Raw genomic sequence first — 22,873 nt, forward strand, 5'->3', positions numbered from 1 at the left:
GTCCTGGGAGGCCACTTCATGTAGAGCTTTGGAGGCAAGAGTAACAGTTTGGGTTTTCTTCTGAGAGTGATGAGGGGCCCATTGGATGGTTTGAATGGGAAATGGTCTGATTTGGGTTCTAGGAAGATCACTCCTTAGGCCCGTAGAGAGCATGCACTGGGTAGGCGCCAGGATAGCACTGGGAAGGTTGTGCCCTGTGTGACACAGTCATCCCAATCCAAGAAGATACCAGGGTAGAAAACCCCCTGAACAGTGCTAAATGGGGAAGACGGCTTCGCAGAGCCTCCATTTCACTGAGTGGGCAGGGCGACTAGCTGTTGAAAGAGAGTCAGGTCATCAGCTCCTTTAACAACCCCTGGCAGGTCAGAGCCTGCTCAGAGCCTCGTGTTCATGTGACTGGGGTTCATCTCAGGAGAAGCACTTGACAACACAGGGATGTGAGAGCTATAGCTCTCGGGGCTGTGGTGGGCCAGCGGTATTACTTGGAGGCGATAGCCAGGACTGGTAGGTGTGAAGGTAGGGAGGTAGAGGCAGAATTCTCCAGTGGACACACAGCTGCCCAGCAGTGGAGTGGTATTTGGGGGATTTGACGAAGGCTATACCTTCATCAGGGGTTCTCATCTGGACAGCACCGTCAGGGTCTGCTCAAAATATAGATGCTTAGACTCCACCTTCAGTGGCTAATTCTGTAGATTTGGAGTGGGACCCAGGAACTTCCTCTTAGCTGCTGGTGCCATACAGCTTGGGAACCACTGGACTAGATGGTGTTTGGTGGGGTGATGTGGAGGGTGGGGTTTGGAGGTGATGCCTTGGTGGGTGGGAATGGGGGGGATCTCTCAGCCTCATTTGAGGCTCGGATGCTCCCAGCTCTTCTCCCAGCCTGCAGTGAGCTGCCGACTGACTTCATTCAGGGACAGAAGTAGGAGGGAAGCAGAATGTCATGGGCTCTGGCAGGATGGCGTGACCTCAGTCATAAAACCTGATTGTCCATCTTCCTGGGAAGAAGCGAGTGGACCTGACTCGGTCTGTCTGCAGATTGGCTTCTTCACCCTGTGCTGTACTCTCCTTCTCCCCACCAGGTGGTGTGCGGCTCCAAGTATCTTGTGCGGGGCGAGAGTGCCCTCGACCATGTGGATCTGCTCGTCTCCTCCCGCCATTGGCCTCCTGTGTATGTGGTCGACATGGCCACACCAGTGGCCCTGTGTGCTGACCTCTGCTACCCAGAGCTGACCAACCAGATGTGGGGGAGGAATCAGGGCTGTTTCTCTAGCCCCACGGAGCCGCCTGTGGTGAGTTCCCTTCTGAGGAACTGGGATGCATCCCCCTGGTTCGTTGGGAAGACCTTCTGCGAACCATCCACCACCTTTTTTCTCCACCAGTGTTTTGTCTCAATGCTCTGGAACCAGCATTTACTCCACAAAATTTTACTGACCAACCCCTGTGTGTGTGTGTGTGTGTGTGTGTGTGTGAGGCCACAGCATGTCACTTAGGGTGCCCAGGGTGACCCCAGGTATCTTGGGGTCAAAGGGGTCACCTTGCAGTTAAGCCTAGAAAATTGCCACCTTTGAGGACACTGTGCGTGCTGACATACTAAAGGCCCCCACCAGCCCTGTTTTGGCTGTGAATATGCTGCATGGCATTCCTTGGTTTGTGATCTAGAGGCACAGTGGCTTAGAAAACGCCGACCGTATCAACCCCTTTCCTCTAATTAAAAGGGGAAAGTAAGGCCCCGGGGTGAAAATGGACCTGTCGAGTGTCACACAGCAGATTAATGGCAGGGCCCTGGTCTCTGTGTCTTGGTGCACTGTATCAGGCTGTGGTTCTTAGCACAGGCACATGCCCTTTGCTAGAAGAGACATTAGGACTGGTAATAGGAAGGGGATGTCATTGTCATCACTTGCCTTTTCCTTAGTCCATGGGGCTCCCTGGCTTTGTAAGGTGGGTGTGAGGCATTGCAGAAGGGCATCTGAGCCTCCACGGGAACTACTTCCTTCCAGTTCCCCTGCAGCCCCAGTCTGAATTGATTAGGCAGATATAAATAATAGCTCAGGTAATCCAGCATCTGCTCTGGGAGGTGGCCACTGTTACTGTCCCCATTCTCACGTGAGGAAACGGAGGCACAGGAGGGGAGGAAAGGGGGACTTGCCCCAGGAAACGTGTTATGTGGTGACGGTAGGATTTAAACAGAGCTGGCTCCACCCGCAGCTTTCACTCTCACCCATCACACAGCTTGGACCTTAATCTTCCCTCACGTCACAGTGGCTTATCATCTCCCTTGCAGAGCGTGTCCTGCCCAGAACTCTTGGACCAGCATTATACGGTGGACATGACGGAGGCTGAGCACTCTGTCCAGCACCCGGTCACCAAGACTGCCACCCGGCGCATCGTCCATGCAGGCACGCAGCCCAGTCCTGGCGACCCCAGCGCTGGGCACCACTCCTTGGCCCTGTGTCCTGAGTTGGCGCCCTACGCAGCCATCCTGTCCTCCTTCGCAGACAGCAAACCAAACAGCGTCCGCCAGCGGCCCATTGCCTTTGACAATGCCACCCACTATTACCTCTACAACCGCCTCATGGACTTCCTTACCAGTCGCGAGATTGTCAACCGGCAGATCCATGACATTGTGCAGAGCTGCCAGCCTGGCGAGGTGGTCATCCGAGACACCCTCTACCGCCTCGGGGTTGCTCAGATCAAGACAGAGACGGAGGAGGACGCTGAGGAAGAGGAGGTGGCCACAGCCGCAGAGTAAGCCGGGCTCTTGTGCAGGGACCGTACCGTCTCTCTCAAGCCATAGTAAGGCCCTTGCCCGAGGCAGATCCATCCAGGGGACCAGCCTCTGATGCTGGGACTGACCAAAGAGCTTCCATTTCCTGAGCACGGTGGAGCCCAGGGTCCTTGGTTCTCAACCTTCTGGGGGTCGGGAGAGGCACCAGGACACTCTTTACTAGCCCCAAAAGAGCACTTGGGTGGCACCATATGTTCAATAAAGGGGCAGGGAGGCTGAGAGAAGGCAGGTAGCTGCTGGCTTCCCAGGGGCGCCTGTGGGTCGGGGTGGAGGTCCTGGGTGGGCCAAGGCTGCTGAGGTTTCCCTTCCCACCCAGGGACACCGTTTTCAGCCCCTGCAGCCTGTTGCCTTTGTCTCGGGGCCTTGGGGGCTTCATTAGCTCCAGGGGTCCCTTTGGGCTCTCGATTCTCCCAGAGGACGAATGCATTCCCCTCCTGTTCTTCCTGCACCCACATCTGGGGGCAGCTGAGAAAGGGTGAGCCACAGCTCTCTTCCAGGCCTAGCCTCCCTGCCCCAAGCTTTGAGGAAGAGGATCCCCTTCCTCCTTTCCTGGTCACTGCTGCTGCGGCCTGCATCCTCTCTGGACCCTCATCACAGAGGGGATGTGGCCCGTGAGCATGACATAACCTGGGGGCAGTAGGAAAAACTCCCTTCTGTGAAGGGTAAGCAGACTGGGCCGTAAGGAAACAGCAGGACTGGCTCAAGTGCCCAAAGTTTGCTTAGGGCACGGGAATTGGCCGTGTTATTTAATTTATTGAGAGGAGTGGAATAGGTGGCTTTTTTCCCCTCCCTCTTCCCTGACCAGAATAAAGTTTATTAAATTATATGGTTTGGGCGCAACAGGAGTCAATTCCAGCCTCATTGTATGCAGCTCAGTGGGGTTGGGCTCCAGAGGTGCTGGGGTTGGTCACTCACCGCAGAAGGATGGAAGGAGGTCCCCGGGAATCCGCATGGCACAAAGATCAGAGGCCAGCTGTGTTAATGCTGTTAGTTTAATGCTGACAGAGACATCCCGCAGTGTGACTGTTAGTTACGATGAGTCAACCTCGAGTGTGTGCTGCTTGCTTGGTGTGGCCAGCCACACGGGGCCCCTGCCTTCCAACTCAGAATGGCAGGGGGGGGCCGGACAGAGCACCCCAACCTTTAGCTGCCACCTGGCTCAGTGCAGCAGTATCAGACCCAGGGTGGGTGGGGCCGTGGAGAGAAGGCTTAGAGGGCAGAGAGGGACAATTAGATTATTCCAGAGGAGCCACCCTCCTCCAAGGGCCTGAACCAAGTGCAGCCCTGAGCACCTGTCTGCTCTCCTTGATCCACTCAGCAGGTGTCCCTCCATTCGGCCAAGGAGCCTTGTTTTTTCTCAAGATTGGGGCAGCTCCTGCGGACTTCAGAGTCACAAAACCAGTCCATTTCTATTGAAACAGGAGGGGAGGAAGTGGGAACAGGCTAAGAGTGAGCTGGGTATTCTCCCAGTGGGCATAGCACACATGAGGCCACAGCATTGAGAACTGGCGGGGGCGGGGCCGAGCCCCAGCCCCTGACTGGCAGTGATGGCCCAGGCCCTGGGAGTGGGGTTCTCTCCACCTCCTGTAGATCCCACATTCCCGAGTTTCAGCTGGGCCAGGCTGTTGAGTGAAATGACCAAGGGCACAGTCTGTGTTCTCCCCCTGGTGCCCCATCCATGGAGGAGTTGAGAGCTTGGAGGAGGGGAGAGACAGGACGTCCCTGTGATCACCTCCTCAGCAGAACTGGTAGTTGTTGGGTTGCAGCAGGGGCTGGGCAATGTCCCCCTGTTCACAGCAGGCCAGGTGCTCGCTGGAACTCTCCTCCTCCGGCTCGCTGCTGCTGCTTGGCAGGTTGCTGTAGTCCTGGGTGGGGGGATGTCAGGGGATGGTCAGAACTGATCAGTCAGGCCCAGCTTTAACCAGCCACCCACCCTGAGCCTGGCACCACTCACCTGCTCTCTTCTATCCACTTGAACCTGCTCCTGAAGGAGGGAGCAGATTTGCTGGAAGGTGGGTCTGCGGGTCGGCTCCAGGGCCCAGCAGGACTGCATGATGCTGTATCTGAGGCAGGACAGAAGCTACTCGTGGGCCTGGGACTCATCACGTCTGTGCACGCACGCGCACACACTACAGGGTCCTGCCCCGCAGAGGTCCCAAAACCAAGTCAGAAGGGAGCTTCGCACAAGGCCAGTGTGAAGTCCTTGGTGTGCATTATCTAATATTTCCAGTAACCCTGGGAAAAAGGGCTTTTTTGTCAAAATGGGCATGGTAACTGAGGAGAAGAAAAGCTCAGAGAGAGATGCTATTTTGCCCAAGCTCCTAGGATGAAGGGGCACTCTTGCTGCCTGCAGGTAGGTTTAAGAGGCCAGTTGATGGTAGGACTGAAGTGGCTGAGGAGCTAGCTGGCTGGGTGCATCCAGCGTGGCAGTAAGCGCCTGGGTGGCATAGGGCGCAGCCGTGGAGAGACAGTGGCTGGAGAAAGATGCAGTGGGTGAGATGGGCCAGCGAGCGTGGGGGAAGGCTGTGGTGAGGGCAGGGGGCCAGTGGGGGGGCTCTGGTGGGCTGGCTGGCGTGAGGCGGCGAAGAGGCTGCAGCGGCTGGCTGTGCTGAGCGAGAGGCTGGCTGCCCACGGAGCTCGACAGGGAAGAAGAGAGCCTTCTTGAGGTCGTAACAGAGTCTGAGTTAAACAGTCATCATCCGTCTTAGGGCCAGCCCCAGTTAAGAGCCCTCTCTGAGAATGTCCCCCACGCTACCTGGGAAACCAGTGGAAACCCTGAACTTGAGAAAAGGGGTCTGTCTTAGTCCACTGTGGGCAAGAGGAAGCCTGACCCTGGAACGTTGTGGACAGGAAAGACAGGCCACACACCTTCCCATCCACTTCCAACAAACCCTGGGGTGTTCTTCCTCCCTGGGGTCCTTCACTTACATGTTCTTTGGGGCAAACACGGGCTGGGCCATTTGGTATCCGTCCTTCACCAGTTTATAGAACTTGCTGTTCACCAGGATGCCAGGGTAGGGGTTCAGCCCTGCAAAGGACAAGATCATGGAAAAGACCATATTCCGTGCTCACCGTCACCTTCCCCCACACATCTTGGCAGGGCTGGGTGTGAAGGGTCCCAGCTGGACTGCGATGATAGAACAGCAGCTCCCCTTAGCAAATGTTTACTATATGCCGGGCACTGCAAAAGGCTTAGGCTTCTAGGACGTTGAAAGTCTTCACCCAGGCCTCATCCCACCCACAAAATTCCAGCACAGGCTTTGGAATAAGAGGTTGGTAGAGGAGTACATTGAAGGGCTTAGCCCAAGTTCCTGTGCCTAGTGCTCCAGAAATGGGAACTGTGTCTTCATGGACATGCATGTTTCAGACAGTGAGGGCAAACAGCCTTCTAGGAAACAGCAGCTGCACAAGCAGACAGGTGAGGAAACAGCCTGGAGGGAGTGCCTGTCGAGGTAGAGGGCCTGCCCCGCCCACTGTGGAGCTGCAACGCGTGGTTTTAAGATACTTTGCCCATCCCTGCACTCTTAGCAGCCCTTGCTCTTCCCTGACCACCAAGTGTCCTTGACTAGCATCCTCCACGAGGTGTAGGACACTGTGGGTAACCAAGCACCAGTCAGCCCCACAATGAGCCTGCACTGGGCCAGCGGCGTACCGAGTGAGAAGATCTCCCAGAGGAGGATGCCGTAGGACCAGACGTCGCTCTGAACTGTGTAGACGCAGTCGAAGATGCTCTCTGGGGCCATCCACTTCACGGGCAGGCGGGCCTGGCACAGCAGACCCCAGTCACCTTGCACCCTGGGTCACCACCCCTCCCCAGCCTGGCCCTACCCTCCCAGCACTCACATTGCCCTTGACGATGTAGTTGGAGTCATTCATGATGTCCCTAGCCAGACCAAAGTCCCCAATCTTGGCCACATGGCCACTGGTCAGCAGCACGTTTCTGGCTGCCACGTCCCGGTGGATGCACTGAGGGAAAGCACTGTAGGGTTAGTCTTGATCCTTCCCCTACCTGAGCCCAAGGTGCAGGAGGAACAGCCAGGGCCCCAGAAGGCTTCGGGTCCTCCTCGAGGAAGTGGGCATCGGTTTTGGTCCTGTACCCTGGGTCCTGTCCCTACCTTCTACCAAGACCCAGGTCTGGGAAAATTTAATATGGTCATACGGTCAGTGTTGAGAAACCACCGTGACTCTGGCCCTCTGGCCCTGAGTGGCAGGAGCTGCCTCAGAGCTAGGTGGTCTGCATGGGCCCAGGAGCAGTGAGCCCTGGAGCTCCTAACAGGAGCAGGAGCTGCCACCCTCAGGGCCCTACCGTTCCAGGCCCTTCCCTAAACATCTGCACACATTGTAACCCAATTCCACCTTCATGCCATTCTACGATTGTGCCCGTTTTTATAGGTGTCGAAACCTAGGCTCAGAGAGGTTCAGCAGTTGCTCAAAGCCACACAGCAAGCGGCAGAGCCAGCATTCAGGCTCTAGACTCCCAGGCCTGTGTTGTAAGGAGGACGACCCCCTTCACACACTCCCTTTTCTCCCCCTTGTCCTCACCCATCCAGCTTCACGGGGGGTTGGCTGCCCCTGCCCGCCCCCCCCGGCTGACCACACATCACAGGGACCTGTTTTCTGACTCACGTTCTTGGAAGCGAGGAATGCCATGCCCTGGGCCACCTGGCTGGAGAAGTGGAGCAGGTCACGCAGCTCCAGCGGCCGCCCGTCCTCCTTGTCCAGGTCTGGTGTGGGGGAGAGGCGTCAGGGCGGCCCCCCCACCTCAACCCAAGCAGCCCTTCTCGTCTCCCTCAGCCCTGGTACCTCCTCCGCACCTTGCTCAGAGAATGAGTCATTTGATGAAGAAGTGGAGACGGGCCTCATCTCCACATAGGTGTCCACACCCTGGCTGGAGAAGCCGCTGTCCCTGCATAGGAGAGGGGGCCGCGGGCTGGTCAGTGCCTGTCACTGCACTGCCCAGCTCAGGCCTCTCCCAGCCACTCAGCAGAGAAAGGAAGGGACCTCAGGGTCAACTTGAACTTCCCTTTCTGACACCTCCTTTCTGAGTGATCAGTGACCTCTGCTTGGCCATCCAGTGAGGGAGCTTACAACCTGTTCTCTCTTTGGGCAGCTCTGCCTGTTAGAAAGTTCTCCGCTGTTCCTAATGCTAATCTGCCTCCGGGCTATTCCTCCTCCTGGGGTCCTCGCTCTGCCCTCCAGAAGCATCTCTCTCTTCTCTGGAACAGCCCAGCAGGGCTTTGAGCATATTCCAGGGCCCTGAGCATATTCCAGGGCCCCTTCTTTGAGCCCTCTTGTCTACATCACGGCTCTCCCTTCTGGCTGCACACTAAAATAACTCAGGGAGTTCCAGATACTCAGACCACCAAACCAGAGACTTCAGAAACTAGGGGTAAAACCCAGTCATTCCCACTTACGCATTACTCCAGGCAGTTCCCGTGTGCAGCCAGAGTTGAGGACTGGTCTAGAGCAGTGCTTCTTAAACTTATCCATGTGCATATGAATCACTTGGGGAATCTTATTCAAATGCAGATTCTGACTCAGCAGGTTTGGGTAGGCCTGAGATTGTACATTCCTAACAGCTCTCAGAAGCCTATGAGCCTGTGCTTCCCGTGGCTGTTCAGGTTGAGAAGCACGGCTTCATATTGAATAGCCACCACTGCTTCTAATATTCCAACCAGATAGGAGTCCGGACCTCTCACCTCCTGCTCCCTCTGTGATGCAGCTGTGCGCCTTGACGATGTCCTTACTCTCATGTTACCAGAAAAACAACCTAGTGCTTTATTTATGGTTTGACCATTAAACTATCCACTCCCTTGGTCTAGAAAGTATACTTCTATTAATGTAGGCTGGGATCCCATTAGTAGGACTGGTTCACATGCCATTTGCCCTTGAAATCACCTGACTCTGAATCCTTTCCCCATCTGTAGATTTGAAGATGGAAGCTAATACTTGACTTTAGTTCTCATTTTGAGTTGCTCTGGCCTGAGTTTCCAGCCTGCTGAGGCCCAGCATGAGCCACCCTCTCAAAAGGGTGTCAGAAAATCAGAGAAAATCCCCCCAGCCCCCATACTCGAGGTCACTGGATGGAGTGAAATGGCCTCCTTCCCCTTTTGCCTCCCCTGGCTTGGTAGCTGACATTGGTAGAATAGGAGCCCAGTGTATACCCTTCTTGTTCTGACCCAGCAGCCTGGCCCTGAAGCCCCACAAGCCCCGAGTCCAAGACTCCCAGGAGATCAGTGTAGCTCAGGTGAGCACTGGACGAGGAGTCAACAGAGCGGAATCCAGCCAGGCTCCGCCTCTGCCCCTGACTCATGTGTGACGCAAAGGCCACTTCCTCTCTCTGGTTCCCCAATGTGGCTCTGTCCATCTGCCTCTGGGTGGCTTCCAGGAATCACAGCATTACAGAACGAGAGAGCAGACAGACCCCGAGGGGTTCAACCCCTGATGGCTTGCTGGGGAAACTGAGGCCCAAGTGGACCAGGGACCTGGCCACAGCTATGCTGTTTTGCCCCTTCTCATTCAACGCCCAAAAGACTCTATCCCACTTCTCCGTGGCTACTCGAAAGTGGAATGGGTGCCCTCCAGCCCCCGACAGCACATGCTATGGGAGAAACAGGGCCATTATCCCCAAGGTTTGCCCATCGCTAGCTAGGGCCCCAAATGGATCTTGGTTGATCTTTCACGTATGATAAAATGATTTCATTAATGCCTATCTCCACCAGACTGTGAGCGGCCCATCTTTGCCCTCAATACTCCCAGAGCATAGTAGGGGCTCAAATATTTGTTGGATGATGGGAATAAGTAGGAGGAAAACTGAGTTGCCCATATAATATGGGTGGCTACTCCCCACTGCACAAACGGGAAGGTGAGGACCACGCAAGCCACCCAACCCTGAGCTGACTTCGGTGACAGACATGGGGGCCCCACCTCCCAGTCCTGGCCTCCTTCCTGTCTTTCACCAGGATACTACCTGCGGATGTACTTCTTTTCCAAGTGGATGTTCTTGTAGCCGGTGCCTGCCTTGGGGTCCTGGCCTGGACTCAGGCTGGGTCCCAGCATGGCCTCAGCCTTCCTTCGCAGAAAGTTGAGCAGGTCGCCATAGCAACAGTACTCAGTGATGACCAGGACAGGGCCTAGAGCAGCCAAGAGTGGGGTCAGTGCACCCCTAACGCACCACCCCGTGTGGACAGGAACATGGGGCAGGGGCAATAAGAACCCGGACTGGGACTCAGGAGCCCCGGGTTCTAATCCTGCCTGTCTGTAAGCAGCCCTCTCTGCTTTCTGGGTGACCTCAGTGACCCAACTGTCTAAAGCAGAGGAACCTCCAAAAAACTGTAGCTGAAGAATTCTTCCTTCGAAGGAAATCTATGACAGTTCCACACAAGTCAAAGCTGCTATAGGAGAAGAGATTGGAGCGGACTGAGAGTCCCGACAGGCCCTGGGGCACTTCTGTGGGCCCTGCGGTGAGTGTCCAAGCCTCTTTGAGTGGGGGCTTCGTAAGAGGTAGATTTGAAGGGCTTCACTCCAGACCCAGACCCATAGCATCAGACTCCCTGGAGCAGGGCCCAGGCATCTGCACTCTTTTCTCCTTTTCCAGGTGACCCTGATGCCCTCCCATGTCTGAGAGCCACTGATCAGATCTCACACAACTGCCTGTCATCCATAAGCAGCTTCTGACCAGTCCAGGCATCTGGCCCAGAAATTCAAGGGATGCTGAGACAGGGATCCCACCTTCACTTTGTGGAGACGGGAAGGGGAAGATGGAGTGAGGTAGCCCTGGGGCCCTCAGACACCCAAGAGGCCCCACCACCATGGGCCCCCATGCCTGCCAGGGCCCCTTACCTCCATGGGTACAGGCTCCCAGAAGGTTGACTATGTTCTCGTGCTGGCCCAGGTGGCTCATGATCTTCAGTTCTGACATGAGGGCCTCCTTCTCGTCAGCGTGAGCCGTGGCTGGGAGATGGGGCCACAGGTCCCACAGACAGAGAAAGGGCAGGACATGGAGAGCCATGCATACAGATGCCCAGGGGAGCAAAGCAGAAGGGACCCAGAGCACCAAAGCAATCAGAAGCCGAAAGAGGCAGGAGAAATGAGGACACACGATGGGAGTTACGGGGAGAGAGAGAGGAGAGATGGCCTGTTACTGAGCTGGTTTTGGGTGGCAGGAGGCCAAGCTGTGGCCAGGCCATAGGCCAGGATGGCCTCTGTGCACCTCAGCCCCTTCGAGGCTCAGGCAGAAGCCCTTCCACACCCAGGAGTTAGAGGGAGCCGGGAGCTCACAAAGGAAGCCGAGAGTCCTCACCCCCGATCCCAGGCTCTGTTCCACAGGCCCTGACAGGCTGAAAATGTGGGTGATGCCCTTGTGACAACAGAACAGACCCTCCCCTGGCATTTACCACCTCCTGCCCGCTCCCCCAAACCTGCTTCCTGCACTCACACTTCAGCATCTTCACAGCCACCTTCAGAACAGCATCTTCCTTGCCCAGACCAAAGGCCGTGGCCTCTACCACCTTCCCAAAGGCGCCTGCTCCAAGGGTTTTACCTGCCACACACAAAGCCTGCTTAGGTCCCGGGGCACCTAAGGGCCCACAGGCTCCCTGCCACCCACGCTGGCCCTGTGACAGGAGGGCGTGTTGGGTGCTGAGACCCTGGCTCACCAAACTGCAGGTTGTTCCGGGGGAACTCCCACTTCTCGTTGTAGGGCAGCTGGGTTGGGTCGATGAAGGTGTAGCTGTTACCCCCGTAGCTCTCGATGATCTTCCAGCGCACCTGGTACTTGGGCTTCTGCAGAGGGAGAGGGAGGAGGCATGGGTCAGCTGGGCCTGGCAGGTGGCTCTTGGACATCTTCCTGACGCGGGAGGACGGGCTGGGCAGGCCCACCGCACAGCGCGAGGAGGTCGGTGTGGCCTGCGACGGGGTGAGAGGGGCTGTGTCATCTCATGCCCATGGCACCGAGAGCCCCGTCCCTGCCTGGCTTGGCCTTACCATGGGACCGTCCATTCTCCAAGCCTTAGTTTCCCTACCTGTGTATTGAAAGATTTGGACAGGACCACCTCTGAGGGTTTTGACAGCTCTGATAATTTGGTAATTCCCGAGCCAGGAGGGAGGGTGGAACTGTAGATCGATCGATCCATCCATCCATCCATCCTCCCATCCAATTATTACTTGTTTTATTTTCACTTGTGGTAAGAACAAAATTTACCATCCCAACCGTTTTTGAGTATACCATTCAGTAGTGTTATATACAGTCACACTGTTGTGCAACCAACCTCCAGAACTCTTTTCATCTTGAAAAGCTGGAAGTCTGTACTCACTAAACAACAACTCCCTGTTCCCCCACCCCCACCCCCGAGCCCCCAGCCACTTATCTCATGCATCTGACTGTTCTGGGTACCTTATTTAACTGGAATCATGCAGGATCTGTCCCTTTGTGACTGGCTTATCTCACTTAGCATGATGTCTTCAAGGTTCATCCATGTTGTTGCCTATGTCAGCATTTCCTTCCTTTTTAAGGCTGAATATTATTCCCATCCAAATATTTCACCGAGTACCTATTTGTTTCAGGAATCGTTGATTCAGAGTTTGACAAAACAAGAGTCCCTGTCCCCTGGAGTTTGCATTCTAGTTGCTAAGACAGACAATCAACTCAGATACATATGTAGGAAATTTTCGAATAGCGCTATGGAGAAAAGAAAGCAAAGTAATAGGACAGAGAGCGCCGGGGACAACTGAAGACAAGTCAGGGAGGTCCCCTGAGAAGGTGAGAGGGAGCTGGCCACGTGAGCATCAGGGGAAGCACTTCGCGGGTGCAGGGAACAGAGGTGTGGAGGCCTGGGGGCGGGAAAGGTCTTGGCGAGTCTAAGGGACTGGAAGGTGCCCGTGTGGCTGGAGGGGAACCGGGGGCGGTTCTGGAGGCAGGAAAGTCTTGAGGGCTGCAATCAGCAAGTGAGTTCTCTAAGCGCAAGGTGAACCCTTTGAGGCTCGATGCAGGCGAGTGATGCATCCGACTCTACATTGCTAAAGGACCAACAGAGAGAGACCCCACGTACAGGACAGTGAGCATCTGGAGGACCCGCATTCCTCTCAGGCTCTCCATGCTGTTCCAACCAGCCAGCTGGCGGCAGAGCCGAAGCTGAGGAGGAGTGGCTGCCCCTCTCCTGCCCCGGGCGGCAGCTGCATGGGGGCATCATGCCAGGGGTGCCCACGAGAAGTGCTGATGGCAGACAAGAGTTTAGGTGGAAAGTGGAAGCTGGGCTGGGGCGGTGGAGGACACTGAGGCCTCGGGTCAGCAGTCCAGCTCTCTTTCCGGTCCGTCGTGGGGGACAGGGACCAGCTGGGCTGTGCTTAGCAGCTGGGCTCCTACAACGGGGCACCGAACTCGGGCAGGGGGAGCTAAAGTGGGTGCTTGGGGAGGAGGGTGACTGAAGTCTCACCAGGTTAAGAGAAAAGACTCCAGATAGCTATAGGGAAGAACTTCCAGATGGTAGTTCGTGGGGAAAGACTGCAGTTAGACATAAGGAAGAATTTCTGATTCAGGACGAGAGACTACTGGTGAACTTAAGGACATCCACGTTACAGTTTCAGCAGATAGTCTGAAACGGGACAGGAAGAGGACTTCCTGAGTGTCAGAGGATTCAAACCCTGCGTGTGGGTGCCTTCCCAACCCAAAGGATGGACACAGAACCAGGAGGGATTCCTTGACCTCATCTGGCCACTTCCATCTCCAGGAGCCACTGTGGTGAAGGCTGTTTTTTCCCCCCCTGCCACTTCTCCTTCCTCTGGCCCTGCAGCTGGGCCTGAGTCAGCCCCTCCCCAGCCCACCGCGAGCTGGGCAGGGGATATTGGGGAAAGGGAGGGCGAGGCTATCTGGCTGGAACTTCAGCTCTCTCTCTGAATCCCAGACCTGATAACTGGAGGACCACGCAGCTCTCCCACGTCTGCCTCAGGCATCCCCACCCCTCTTCCTGGAAAGCGGACACTAGCTCTGCTCAGCCTCTGCTATCCCTAGACGGGGCTCCTATGTAACTCCCGGGGGCTTCTACCCAGAGGGGCCTCTCCTCTGAAGGAGAACCCTAATGGGGAGGCCAGGGTGGGCAGCCTCGGAATGTAATGCTATCAGTGAGCGCCTCCTGAGCACTTCCTGTGAGTGGGCGCTGGGCTCCACACTCAACGTGCGTCATCTCACTTAATCCTCACAACGGGCCCAGGCCACTTCCCCTTGGTGACCGAGGTAGGCATGGAATCATCAAAGTCCCCACAACTCCCCATCCAGGCCTGCTGTTTTGGGTGGGCGGATGTTTTCTGTCTCAGGAAGGGGGAGATCTGAACAGTTTCCACTGGAAATCTTGGGGACCCTCCTGTGCATCCCCCATATACCTCCCCATCCCCAGAGCTCAGTTCCGACCCCCAGAATTCCAGCCTCTCCAGTGGCTTCCCCGTCTCCTTCACTCCTCCCCATCCCCATTATCCTTTCTTCCCCTTGTCCCTCCTCCTTCCAGCCTGCTGACTCCTGCCCTTTTCTCTTCCCCCTTGGCCCCTTGTGGTCTCTCTGGGGGCCAGAAAGGCGATGACTCAGCCCTGAGACAGAAGCAACCCTTCCCCCAAGCGGGGCCACCCCTCCCCTCAGGCCTGAGTAGTGAGGACAAGCCAGGCTGAGTCCCCAGTGAAGGGGCAAGACTCAGAACCCTGTGGAGCAAAGCAGAAGACACTTGGACACCAAGCCCTGAGGCAGGGCGTGGCCATCTTGACCCCTGGGATACCCTCCTTCTCTTGGCCTTGGATCGGCTCAGGGGCCAGTTCAATTTCTTAAATGGGATAAGAAGTGACTGGAGTACATGTTCCAAAAATGGTCCCGTGAAGAGAGGGTAAGGTGTCCCCAAACCACGGCTGGCCAAGGGGGCTGGGCGGCCCAAGGCAGAAAGGGCTGGAGGGGGAACTGGGCCCTTCTCTAGAATCTCTGCAGGGCTGAGGAGGCAGCTCTGTGGGGACGGAGAGGCAGTTTTCAGCTCCATATAAGGAAGAACTTTGCAACAGAGCTGCTCAGAGAAGGAACGGGAGGCCACAACAGTGAGTGGAAGTCCTGTCCCCGGAGGTGGGCGGAGTTGGATGGATCTGGGTCTGAATCCCGCCTTGCCAGGCTCTAGGACTCTAGGAAAATTGGTGTCTGTAAGCCTCTGTCTCTCCATCTGTGAAATGGTGTTGATAATGGCAGGCCCCGCACCAGGCTGTGCTGCAGATTCACGGAGGTGACGGCGTGTAGAGGAGTTAGCAGGGTGGTGGGCACGGACAGTGCTCCGAATGGGAGCTGCGCACCCTGGACCCAGGAGGAAGTTGGCTGGGGACCCCAAGTTAGCTCATGCATCTTGGATGGGCCCAACTTCAGACAGCCCTCCAATCCCAAGATGCATGAGCTAACTTGGGGTCCCCAGCCAACTTCCTCCTGGGTCCAGGGTGCGCAGCACCCATTCGGAGCACTGTCCGTGCCCACCACCCTGCTAACTCCTCTACACGCCGTCACCTCCGTGAATCTGCAGCACAGCCTGGTGCGGGGCCTGCCATTATCAACACCATTTCACAGATGGAGAGACAGAGGCTTACAGACACCAATTTTCCTAGAGTCCTAGAGCCTGGCAAGGCGGGATTCAGACCCAGATCCATCCAACTCCCAACCCTTGGCTCTTAAACTAGACCATCAGCCTCTTGGCATGTCACAGGAGGAGGCTGTGACGGTCACCCACCCCACCGTGAACAGGTGGGGAAAATGAGGCCCAGAGAGGGCAGTCCACCCGCCAAGGTTGCATGAAGCCCAAAGAGGGCAGTCACCCAGCCAAGGTCTCATGGCAAACCAGTGTCCGAGCTGGACCCAGATCCCTGAAGACTTGACCTGGGGCCCTGGATTCTGTGCTCAGAGCTGCCTCCTCATGCTGTGTGCTGACATAAGCACCGGGCACCCCGTGGGCCCCTGGGGCACCCCCCGCATACCACCTACCTGTCTACTCCAAGTCCTCTACTCACACTAAAACCCACAAGGCAGGTGTGGGGAAGAGAAGGCAGCAGAGGAGCCCACAAGGTGGGTTATTCACCCCTAACTCACCTCACTCCCTTGTTCACACCTGCCGAACCTACAGGATGGGGTCCAACCCCTCAGACCCCCAACCTGTCCCCACCTGCGTCCTCTTCCAGGCATCAGTATTTCCGGAACTCACCTTGGTCTTCCCCCCACCTGCCTCTTTGTACACAGCACCCTCTCCTCCAGAGACACCCTTTCCCTGAATCTCATCTCCCCCTGGCTGCCTGCCCCGTTCTCCAAGGCCTCTCCCACCCACGCCAAGCCACCTCCTCCAAGCAGACTCCCTTCCCTGCCAGCCAGAAAAGATCCCTCCACTTCTGGCCTCCCACAGCCTTCTGGCCTGGCCCTCTCAGTGCCTGACTGCACCAGAAATAGTCTTTTATGTAGGGAGGCAGTGAGGCTAAGTGGTGGAGGCCACAGGCTCTGGGGTGCAAGGCAACTGGGACTCTTGGGTGGGTCCTTCAACCTTGCTGAACCTGTTTCCTTATTGTAAAATGCTGACTGCTCTAGTCCCTGCCTCTAGATTGTTTTGAGGGTAAAATAAGATGATTCCATGGTTTACAAAATGGCTTTTAAAAAACCAGCTACTACCATTGACTGGCTGTAGACTAGGGCAACTGTCTCACCCTCTCAGAACCTCAGCTTCCAACTCTGTAAAATGGGGTTAGTGGTACTACCCACATGCCATGGTTGTTGAGCTCAGTAAATGAGGGGATGTAGGTATCATGCTTCATAACAATGCCCCTAAAATCGCCATCACTGACTGAGCACTCAGAGTGACAGGCAGTGCACTAAATATCAACGTGCAATTAACAGCAGACTTGATTAATAATAATATTAAATAATGATGAGGACGATGATGGTCAGGCCTTCCCCTCCACTAACTTACCTGCCACCTGACAGAGACACAGGCCTGGCCCCATGATACCCTCTCTGTGTCCCTGGAAGCCCCCAGCTGGGACAGGTTCCCATATTCATGCCCTCCCCAACCGCCGCGGCTCTCCCCGTAGCACCTCTCCCTCTGTGATCCACGCCCTCACTTCTGCAGCTATTTGATTAGCAACCGTCTCCCTTGCTAGACAGAGACTTCTACGAGGGCAAAACGTCAGAGGCTCCAGCCACTGACACTGGCATACAGCAGGCGCCCACTAAAGAGCTGTTGGTTCAATGACTGGCTGACAGATGAATTCGTATTCACAGGGGCTGAAGGGCAGATCCACACAGCCTGGTGGCACTGCCCAGGGTCTGGCTCACTCGGGTGCCTGGCTGCCCCCCCGGCCCTGCCCAGGCTCACCTGCTTGTACTTGTACAAAAGCAGCAGCAGCAGCAGCAGAAGCAAGGCCATGATGGACATGCAGGCCACCAGCACCGGCGTGAAGAGGGGCTCGTCAAGGGGCTGCATGTAGGCTCCTGGAAAGGGTGGGGCAGAGGAGTGAGCAGCGGAAGGGGCCTCTGAGACCCCCTGGCTCCCCACTGGAACAGGCCAGTTGCCTGGAACACAGTAGGTGCCCAATACGTTCTTACTGACTGAACGAGGAGTCCTCTCAGCGGGAAGCCTGTAGACCCTCCCCCAGCCGGGGGCAGGGAGGACCACCTCTCTAGCACTGCTCACGAGCAGCTCCAAACCCTGCCCAGACTCGCAGCCTCTGTGGCCAAGGGGAGCCGCTCAGGTCACGCAGCCCACCCACTGCCCATGCAAGGAGCCGCTGCAGCAGCCCGGCCTGGGGCTCAGCCACGACTTGCACACTCCCCCAGTGCAGAGGCTCACCACCTACACCTCTGGCCAGCTCGGATGGAAAGACCTTCTAGAGGTTGGACTGAAATCTGCCTCCCCAGCATTTCCCTGCAGCTTCCCCGAGTGCCCTTTGGGACCACACAGCCCTTCTGGGAGTCTGAAAGCCAGGTTCATGGACCCGGGGTCTCCTCTTCCCAGATCAACAGCCCTACTTCCCTTGATGTGTTTGGAAGGACATAATTTCCACCCCCTGGCCCAGAGCAGCAGCATGAGTCTGAGGCCCAGCCTCACCTCTGCCACTTAGGAGGTGTGACAGTGAACCCGTGACTTCTCTCTAAGCCTCAGGTTCATCATGCCCCAAGGGGGAAGGAAGACTGTGCTAACCTCCTAGGGGTGGGCGAGTTCATTGAAATAATGCCTGTAAGGGGCTTAGCACAGTGCCTGGCACAGTGTAAGCCTTCAATAAAATGTTGGCTTTATTATTTGTAATATACGACCACCAGCTGCAAGACAGAGCAGCCAAGGCAGCGGCATGTGGAATTGGGCCTCAGCCCCACTTGCTGCAAGGCCAGCAGCTGGGGCACCTGCGGGCCCCCTGGGAGCCAGGCAGAGGCTCCCACTCTGTCCTCTCTGGGCCCAGAGAGCCTCACCAGGGCCTGGCACACGGTAGGTGCTGAACCTGCTTTTTAGAGGCCTGAGGGTTCTGTGGGCCTGTGCAGCCTTGGGCCTCTCAGAATCAGAGAACTAACCCACATGCAGCCTTTGTGCAACACAGAGAAATTTGCCTCTTCCTCTAGACGGATGATGCAGCTGCGTTAGTGACCCCGCCCTGGACGGTGGCCCTGAATAGATAGGACTGTGTCTCTGGCAGGAAGGGAATCTGGGAGGGATGGAGAAGGCCGTTGAGGCTGGCCCTGGGATTGGGGGAGGGGGGGAGGGGACTGTTCATTTGTCGCCTGCTCACATCACCAGGCTAAGCTCCAGGGAGGCACTGCTCCCTGCACGAAGTGGGTCCCAAATACACACTTATGAACTAATGAGTCAGTTCAAGTGCAGGAATATGAGGAGAGGGGCCAGATAAGGCTGTGGCTGCTTCAGGCTGTTTTCTCTCTGGATCTCACATCTGCGTCTCCTCTGCCCTTCTCCCCACTATTTCCAGCCCCATGGGTTCTAGACTCCCCCATCTCGCCACTTCAGGAGAGCTTTGGTCAGGAGGGGCCTGGAGTCACACGCAGAGAGCTAGAACTCGGTATGGCTGGGATCTGCTTGGCACTGGAACTCTGGCCCTTGGTTCCCAGGGGTGGGGCTGGGGGGCAGTTTCCTGGGCCCCCTTCCCATCTTGGCCTGGAGCAGGTGGGTCAGAGGCTCACCTACAGAGACAGGCCCGAAGGCCTGGGAGCTGTTCCCCACACTGTTGTAGGCCCTGCACTCGTACGTCCTGTTGTGTTCCAAGGTCCCAGCGGCCAGCAGGCTCTGGACGGTCACCTTGTGGAAGGGCTTTTGGCTCAGGACCTCAGGGTTTGGGTCGTCCAGGACCAGCACTTCGGTCTTATCACATCTCGAAGAACAGAATGTGGCTCAGAGTTTCAGGGTGCCCAGCCCCTGCCCCAGGCCCTGTGCCCGGGTGAGGAAGGCAACCAGAGCCCGCTTACCTGTTCGTGTGACCCCTGCACTGCACCCATGTCACGTTGGGCGGGGGGTACCCTGAGGCCTCACAGAGCAGGGTTTTAGAGCCGTTGATGAGGGTCCACGTGACCTCTACCTCTGGGGGGTCTGAGGTAGAGGGAGGAGAAGAGGAGGGAGGGGTCAGCCCCAGAGGCCCCGTCTCCTGGCTTGACCACCCCACACTGAGCCTTCTCTCCCCCAGCCCATCCATCCCGGCAGCCTCAGGAACCCCATGTCCCCAGCCCCACTCCATCACTCACATAGAAGGGTGAGTTCAAAGGTCAGGGCCTCCTCGCCTCTGGCATTTCTGGCCTGGAAGGAGTAGCGGCCGGCCTCGAAGGGCTTCAGGCGAAGCAGGGTGAGGGTGGAGGTGTATCTGCATGAGAGGAGCAGGCCATCTGGGGTGAGGACAGTGGGCTCAGACAATCACCTTATAAGGGATTTATTTTTGGTAAAGTGTCTGGGGCACAAAGGCCTTGGCTGAACCAAGTACCCAGGCTGGGTGCCCCTGAGACGTGCAAAAACCCCCAACCCGATTCCCTTAATTGCTTCTTTCATCTGTAAAGCGCTTTTGTTCTGAGGTTTAGTAGAGGTGATGTCTGTAAAGTGCCAACACCGGGAGGCACATTACAGGCCCCAATGAATGTACCTACTTTCACCACCATCACTGGGCTAAACAATCCTTGCTGAAGATGCCAGCACCCAGGTCAACTTCCATCCCTAAAGCGCCAACCCTGCCAAGAGGGGCTTTGAGAGGGGAGAGAGGCAGGATGTAGCCATGGGCTTCAGAGACCAGGACTCAAGTCCTAATGTTGCCATTTCCTAGCTGTGTGACCTTAGACAAGTACTTAACCTCTCTGATCCTTTGCTTCCTTTTCTGTAAGGGTGACACAGTAATTAATCCACAGACTCAACCTAAGGACTAAAGGGATATGTATTCAGAGTGCCTGATAGAGTGCCTGACTCATTGTAGGTACTTGCCTCTTTATTGGAAAATATCTGCAGCCATTACTAGACTAAACCCCATGGTATACAAAGAGCAATCTCACTCAGCCAGGACTTGGGCGTACAGAACCCCTCTATGTGTGTCAGTTCTTGAGATAACTAACATCTCCTTCTTAAACTGAAAGAATTTAACTTTTTGCATGAGTCAAAATCACCATTATGAACACACCTATCACGTGGGCTGTTTGGTGCCCACACTTATCTGCCCTGTGCTGAATGGCCCCAGATTACTATGTTTGAGGGCATCTCCCTGGTTCCTTTCCACAGTGTCCCTGTTGCTTACAGACCCCTGAAACCTATCCATGGACCAGCCTCCTTCCAGGGGTCTGCAGACTCCAGATTCAGAACTTCTGCTTTAGACGAGGGGAAGCTAGAAATCCTGGCCGGAAAGGACAAGAAGGGAACTGGGAAGAGGAAGATAAGGACAAGGGAACATCCTTGTTGATTCCGATGATCGACAACACAAGAATCCAGGAATCAAAGAGGTTTGGGCTTCTGGAGCTAGGAAGAGAACTCCAGAGAATTTGGGAGTTGGAAGATGTCTAGGGATTATCTAGCCCAGGGATGGCAAACAGGTCTCCTCTCATGAGCCAGTTACGATGGAAATATAGCCTAGAGACTGTGTTGAGAAGGACTCTGAGGCTGCATCTGGCAGGATGGGTTCAAAAAAAATGAATTAGGGGTCTCTGTCATGAGTGTGGGAGGGGAAGTTATCACACGCACACTGCATATTTGCTGTCCTTGATGGAGCTGTACTCTCTCATTCAAATAGAACAGGGTAAAGAAGTGATTATTTTCACACTTGGTATCAGTGTTCCTCCTTGGGGAAGAAACACTCTTGTTTAGAAAACTACCTGGTTAGGTCACTTTGGATGAGGAATTAAGACCCTGAGGACAGAGTCCATAGGAGACAAGAAAAAGAGATTTCTAAAATGTTGTGCATGTGGGATAAGCAGGATTCTGGGAGTGGAGAGATGGGAGGATGCAGAGTCACACGGCACTCTATAAGAAGAGCTCTGAGCCTGTGGAGAAGAGCACAGCTGGTGAGAAATTCTCAGGGGTGGATGACCACAGGCTTTTAAAGAACTTCTGATGTATCTGTCACTGAGAGATGTTAATTCCCTCTATTCCCCAAACCTGTGTATGTGGCAGATACCTCGTGCGATCGCTATTAGAAGTGTGACTATGAGTGGAAATCATGGGGGATTGTCTTCTGCATTTGGATTAGTCACAGAAGAGGAGGCATACGATCGAGAGACCTTGGGTGACCATCAGAATGCACGCCCCCAAGAAATGGTAGAATTCTTGAAGAGGACATTGGATTTTCCAAGGATATAGGACAGAGGGATACACTAATTTGATCTACATCTCTGACACTGATGACTGATATCAAGGTTCTACATAGTCAAGAAAAATGAGACCTAGAAACGGGAAAGGACTCGCTCCAGGTCACGCAGCAAGGTTGAGATAGGACCCAAGTGTCCTGACTCCCGGCCGAAGTGCTCCAGCTGGCTGTGGGCTATGCAGATGCGAGCTAATAGGTGATACCTGTATGTGCCCTTGTTGGTTACAAAATTGAGCTTGGGCTGCTGGCCAAGGAAGGGTCCCTGATAGGTCCAGTTAAAACTTTGCAGGCTTGGGTAGGCCTCCACCTTGACTTTGAGTTCGATCTTCTCACCCACGGTCACCTCCTGGAGGAGGTTCTGCTCAGAGGTCAAGTTCAAGTAGGCACTGTCTGGAAAGCAGAATGCACAGAGATCTGGCATTAGTGGGAAGATACACCAGTCTGTGTGTTCATTTAGTAATCCACCCATTGAGCCAGTCTTTCAGCTGGACCCTCCCTGAGCACCTCCCATGTGCCAGGCACACAGACCCCGCCCATAACCCAGACTTGCCCTCTCTTATCTCTTTTCCCACCACCCCCAGGGCTCCAAACTCTTCTCTTCTTCACTGAGTTCCTGGGACAACTTGGGCAAATTCCTAACCTCCTTGGCACCTCTACATCTTTATTTATATAATGAAGAGATTGAATATATCTATGTTGTTATAACTTTATGGAAATTTTTCTAGCAGTTAAAAAAAAAAAGTCTGCTTTTTTTTTTTTTTTTTTTTCCACACGCTCTCACCCATTTCCCCTTTTTCCAGTAGTAGTAGAGTCAATGCAGCTTCCATATCCAGCTCTAAAGTGGGCACGTGACCCAGGCCAGCCAATCAGGGTGATCTGTCCCCTTGGGACCAGTGATTGGTTTTTGGGCTAGGCTTGTGAGTCCATGACTCTAATTTCCATGATTTTTGTTGGAACTCGAGGGAAAGAGAAGCTCTCATTCCACTGGGGTTTCCAAACTTGGTGCTGCCCCACAAGAAAAATAAAGAGCCAAGAGTTGGGAAGCAACAGATTCTTGTCCACACCTGAACACCTAAATCTAACTAAACCAGAAGCTCATATCCATGGGGTTTTTAGCTATAAGTCCTCCTTTGATTAGGCCAGTTTGAGTTGATTTCTAGTACCTATAACTGAAAGAGTCTTGGCTGGTTTCTTCTAAGTAAATGTTGCATGAATTAAAATCAAGCTGCTCTGATTGAATTGTAGGCAAAAGAGAGGTGCAAAAACCCC

The 22,873-nt window shown here is 55.1% G+C and overlaps 2 protein-coding genes across 7 annotated transcripts in view; one reads left to right on the forward strand and one right to left on the reverse strand.

The window, feature by feature from the left end:
• Positions 1-3,625, forward strand: part of HMGXB3 (HMG-box containing 3) — a 61,995-nt gene extending 58,370 nt beyond the window's left edge. For all 5 annotated transcript variants that reach the window (XM_059917481.1, XM_059917482.1, XM_059917485.1 and 2 more), the window contains 2 exons: positions 1,080-1,289; positions 2,282-3,625. In XM_059917481.1, the coding sequence (XP_059773464.1) occupies positions 1,080-1,289; positions 2,282-2,749 (678 nt within the window). In that variant the 3' untranslated portion in view covers positions 2,750-3,625. The remainder of the gene's footprint in view (positions 1-1,079; positions 1,290-2,281) is intronic.
• Positions 3,626-3,759: 134 nt separating this feature from the next.
• The window catches only part of CSF1R (colony stimulating factor 1 receptor), a 30,249-nt gene continuing 11,135 nt past the window's right edge, over positions 3,760-22,873 (reverse strand). Inside the window, exons 6-22 of one of the 2 annotated variants that reach the window (XM_059917490.1) lie at positions 21,808-21,994; positions 19,515-19,630; positions 19,242-19,362; positions 18,960-19,147; positions 17,149-17,264; positions 11,443-11,569; positions 11,223-11,327; positions 10,628-10,738; positions 9,756-9,918; positions 7,600-7,691; positions 7,412-7,509; positions 6,629-6,751; positions 6,438-6,549; positions 5,714-5,813; positions 4,740-4,848; positions 4,518-4,650; positions 3,760-4,194 (exon numbers count right to left, since the gene is read on the reverse strand). In XM_059917490.1, coding sequence (XP_059773473.1) covers positions 4,522-4,650; positions 4,740-4,848; positions 5,714-5,813; positions 6,438-6,549; positions 6,629-6,751; positions 7,412-7,509; positions 7,600-7,691; positions 9,756-9,918; positions 10,628-10,738; positions 11,223-11,327; positions 11,443-11,569; positions 17,149-17,264; positions 18,960-19,147; positions 19,242-19,362; positions 19,515-19,630; positions 21,808-21,994 — 1,997 coding nt within the window. In that variant the 3' untranslated portion in view covers positions 3,760-4,194; positions 4,518-4,521. Of the gene's footprint in view, positions 4,651-4,739; positions 4,849-5,713; positions 5,814-6,437; positions 6,550-6,628; positions 6,752-7,411; positions 7,510-7,599; positions 7,692-9,755; positions 9,919-10,627; positions 10,739-11,222; positions 11,328-11,442; positions 11,570-17,148; positions 17,265-18,959; positions 19,148-19,241; positions 19,363-19,514; positions 19,631-21,807; positions 21,995-22,873 lie in introns of both variants that reach the window. The other variant, XM_059917489.1, reaches the window with a different exon arrangement.

This window comes from Balaenoptera ricei, chromosome 3 (assembly GCF_028023285.1).
Source record: "Balaenoptera ricei isolate mBalRic1 chromosome 3, mBalRic1.hap2, whole genome shotgun sequence".
Lineage (NCBI taxonomy): Eukaryota > Metazoa > Chordata > Mammalia > Artiodactyla > Balaenopteridae > Balaenoptera > Balaenoptera ricei.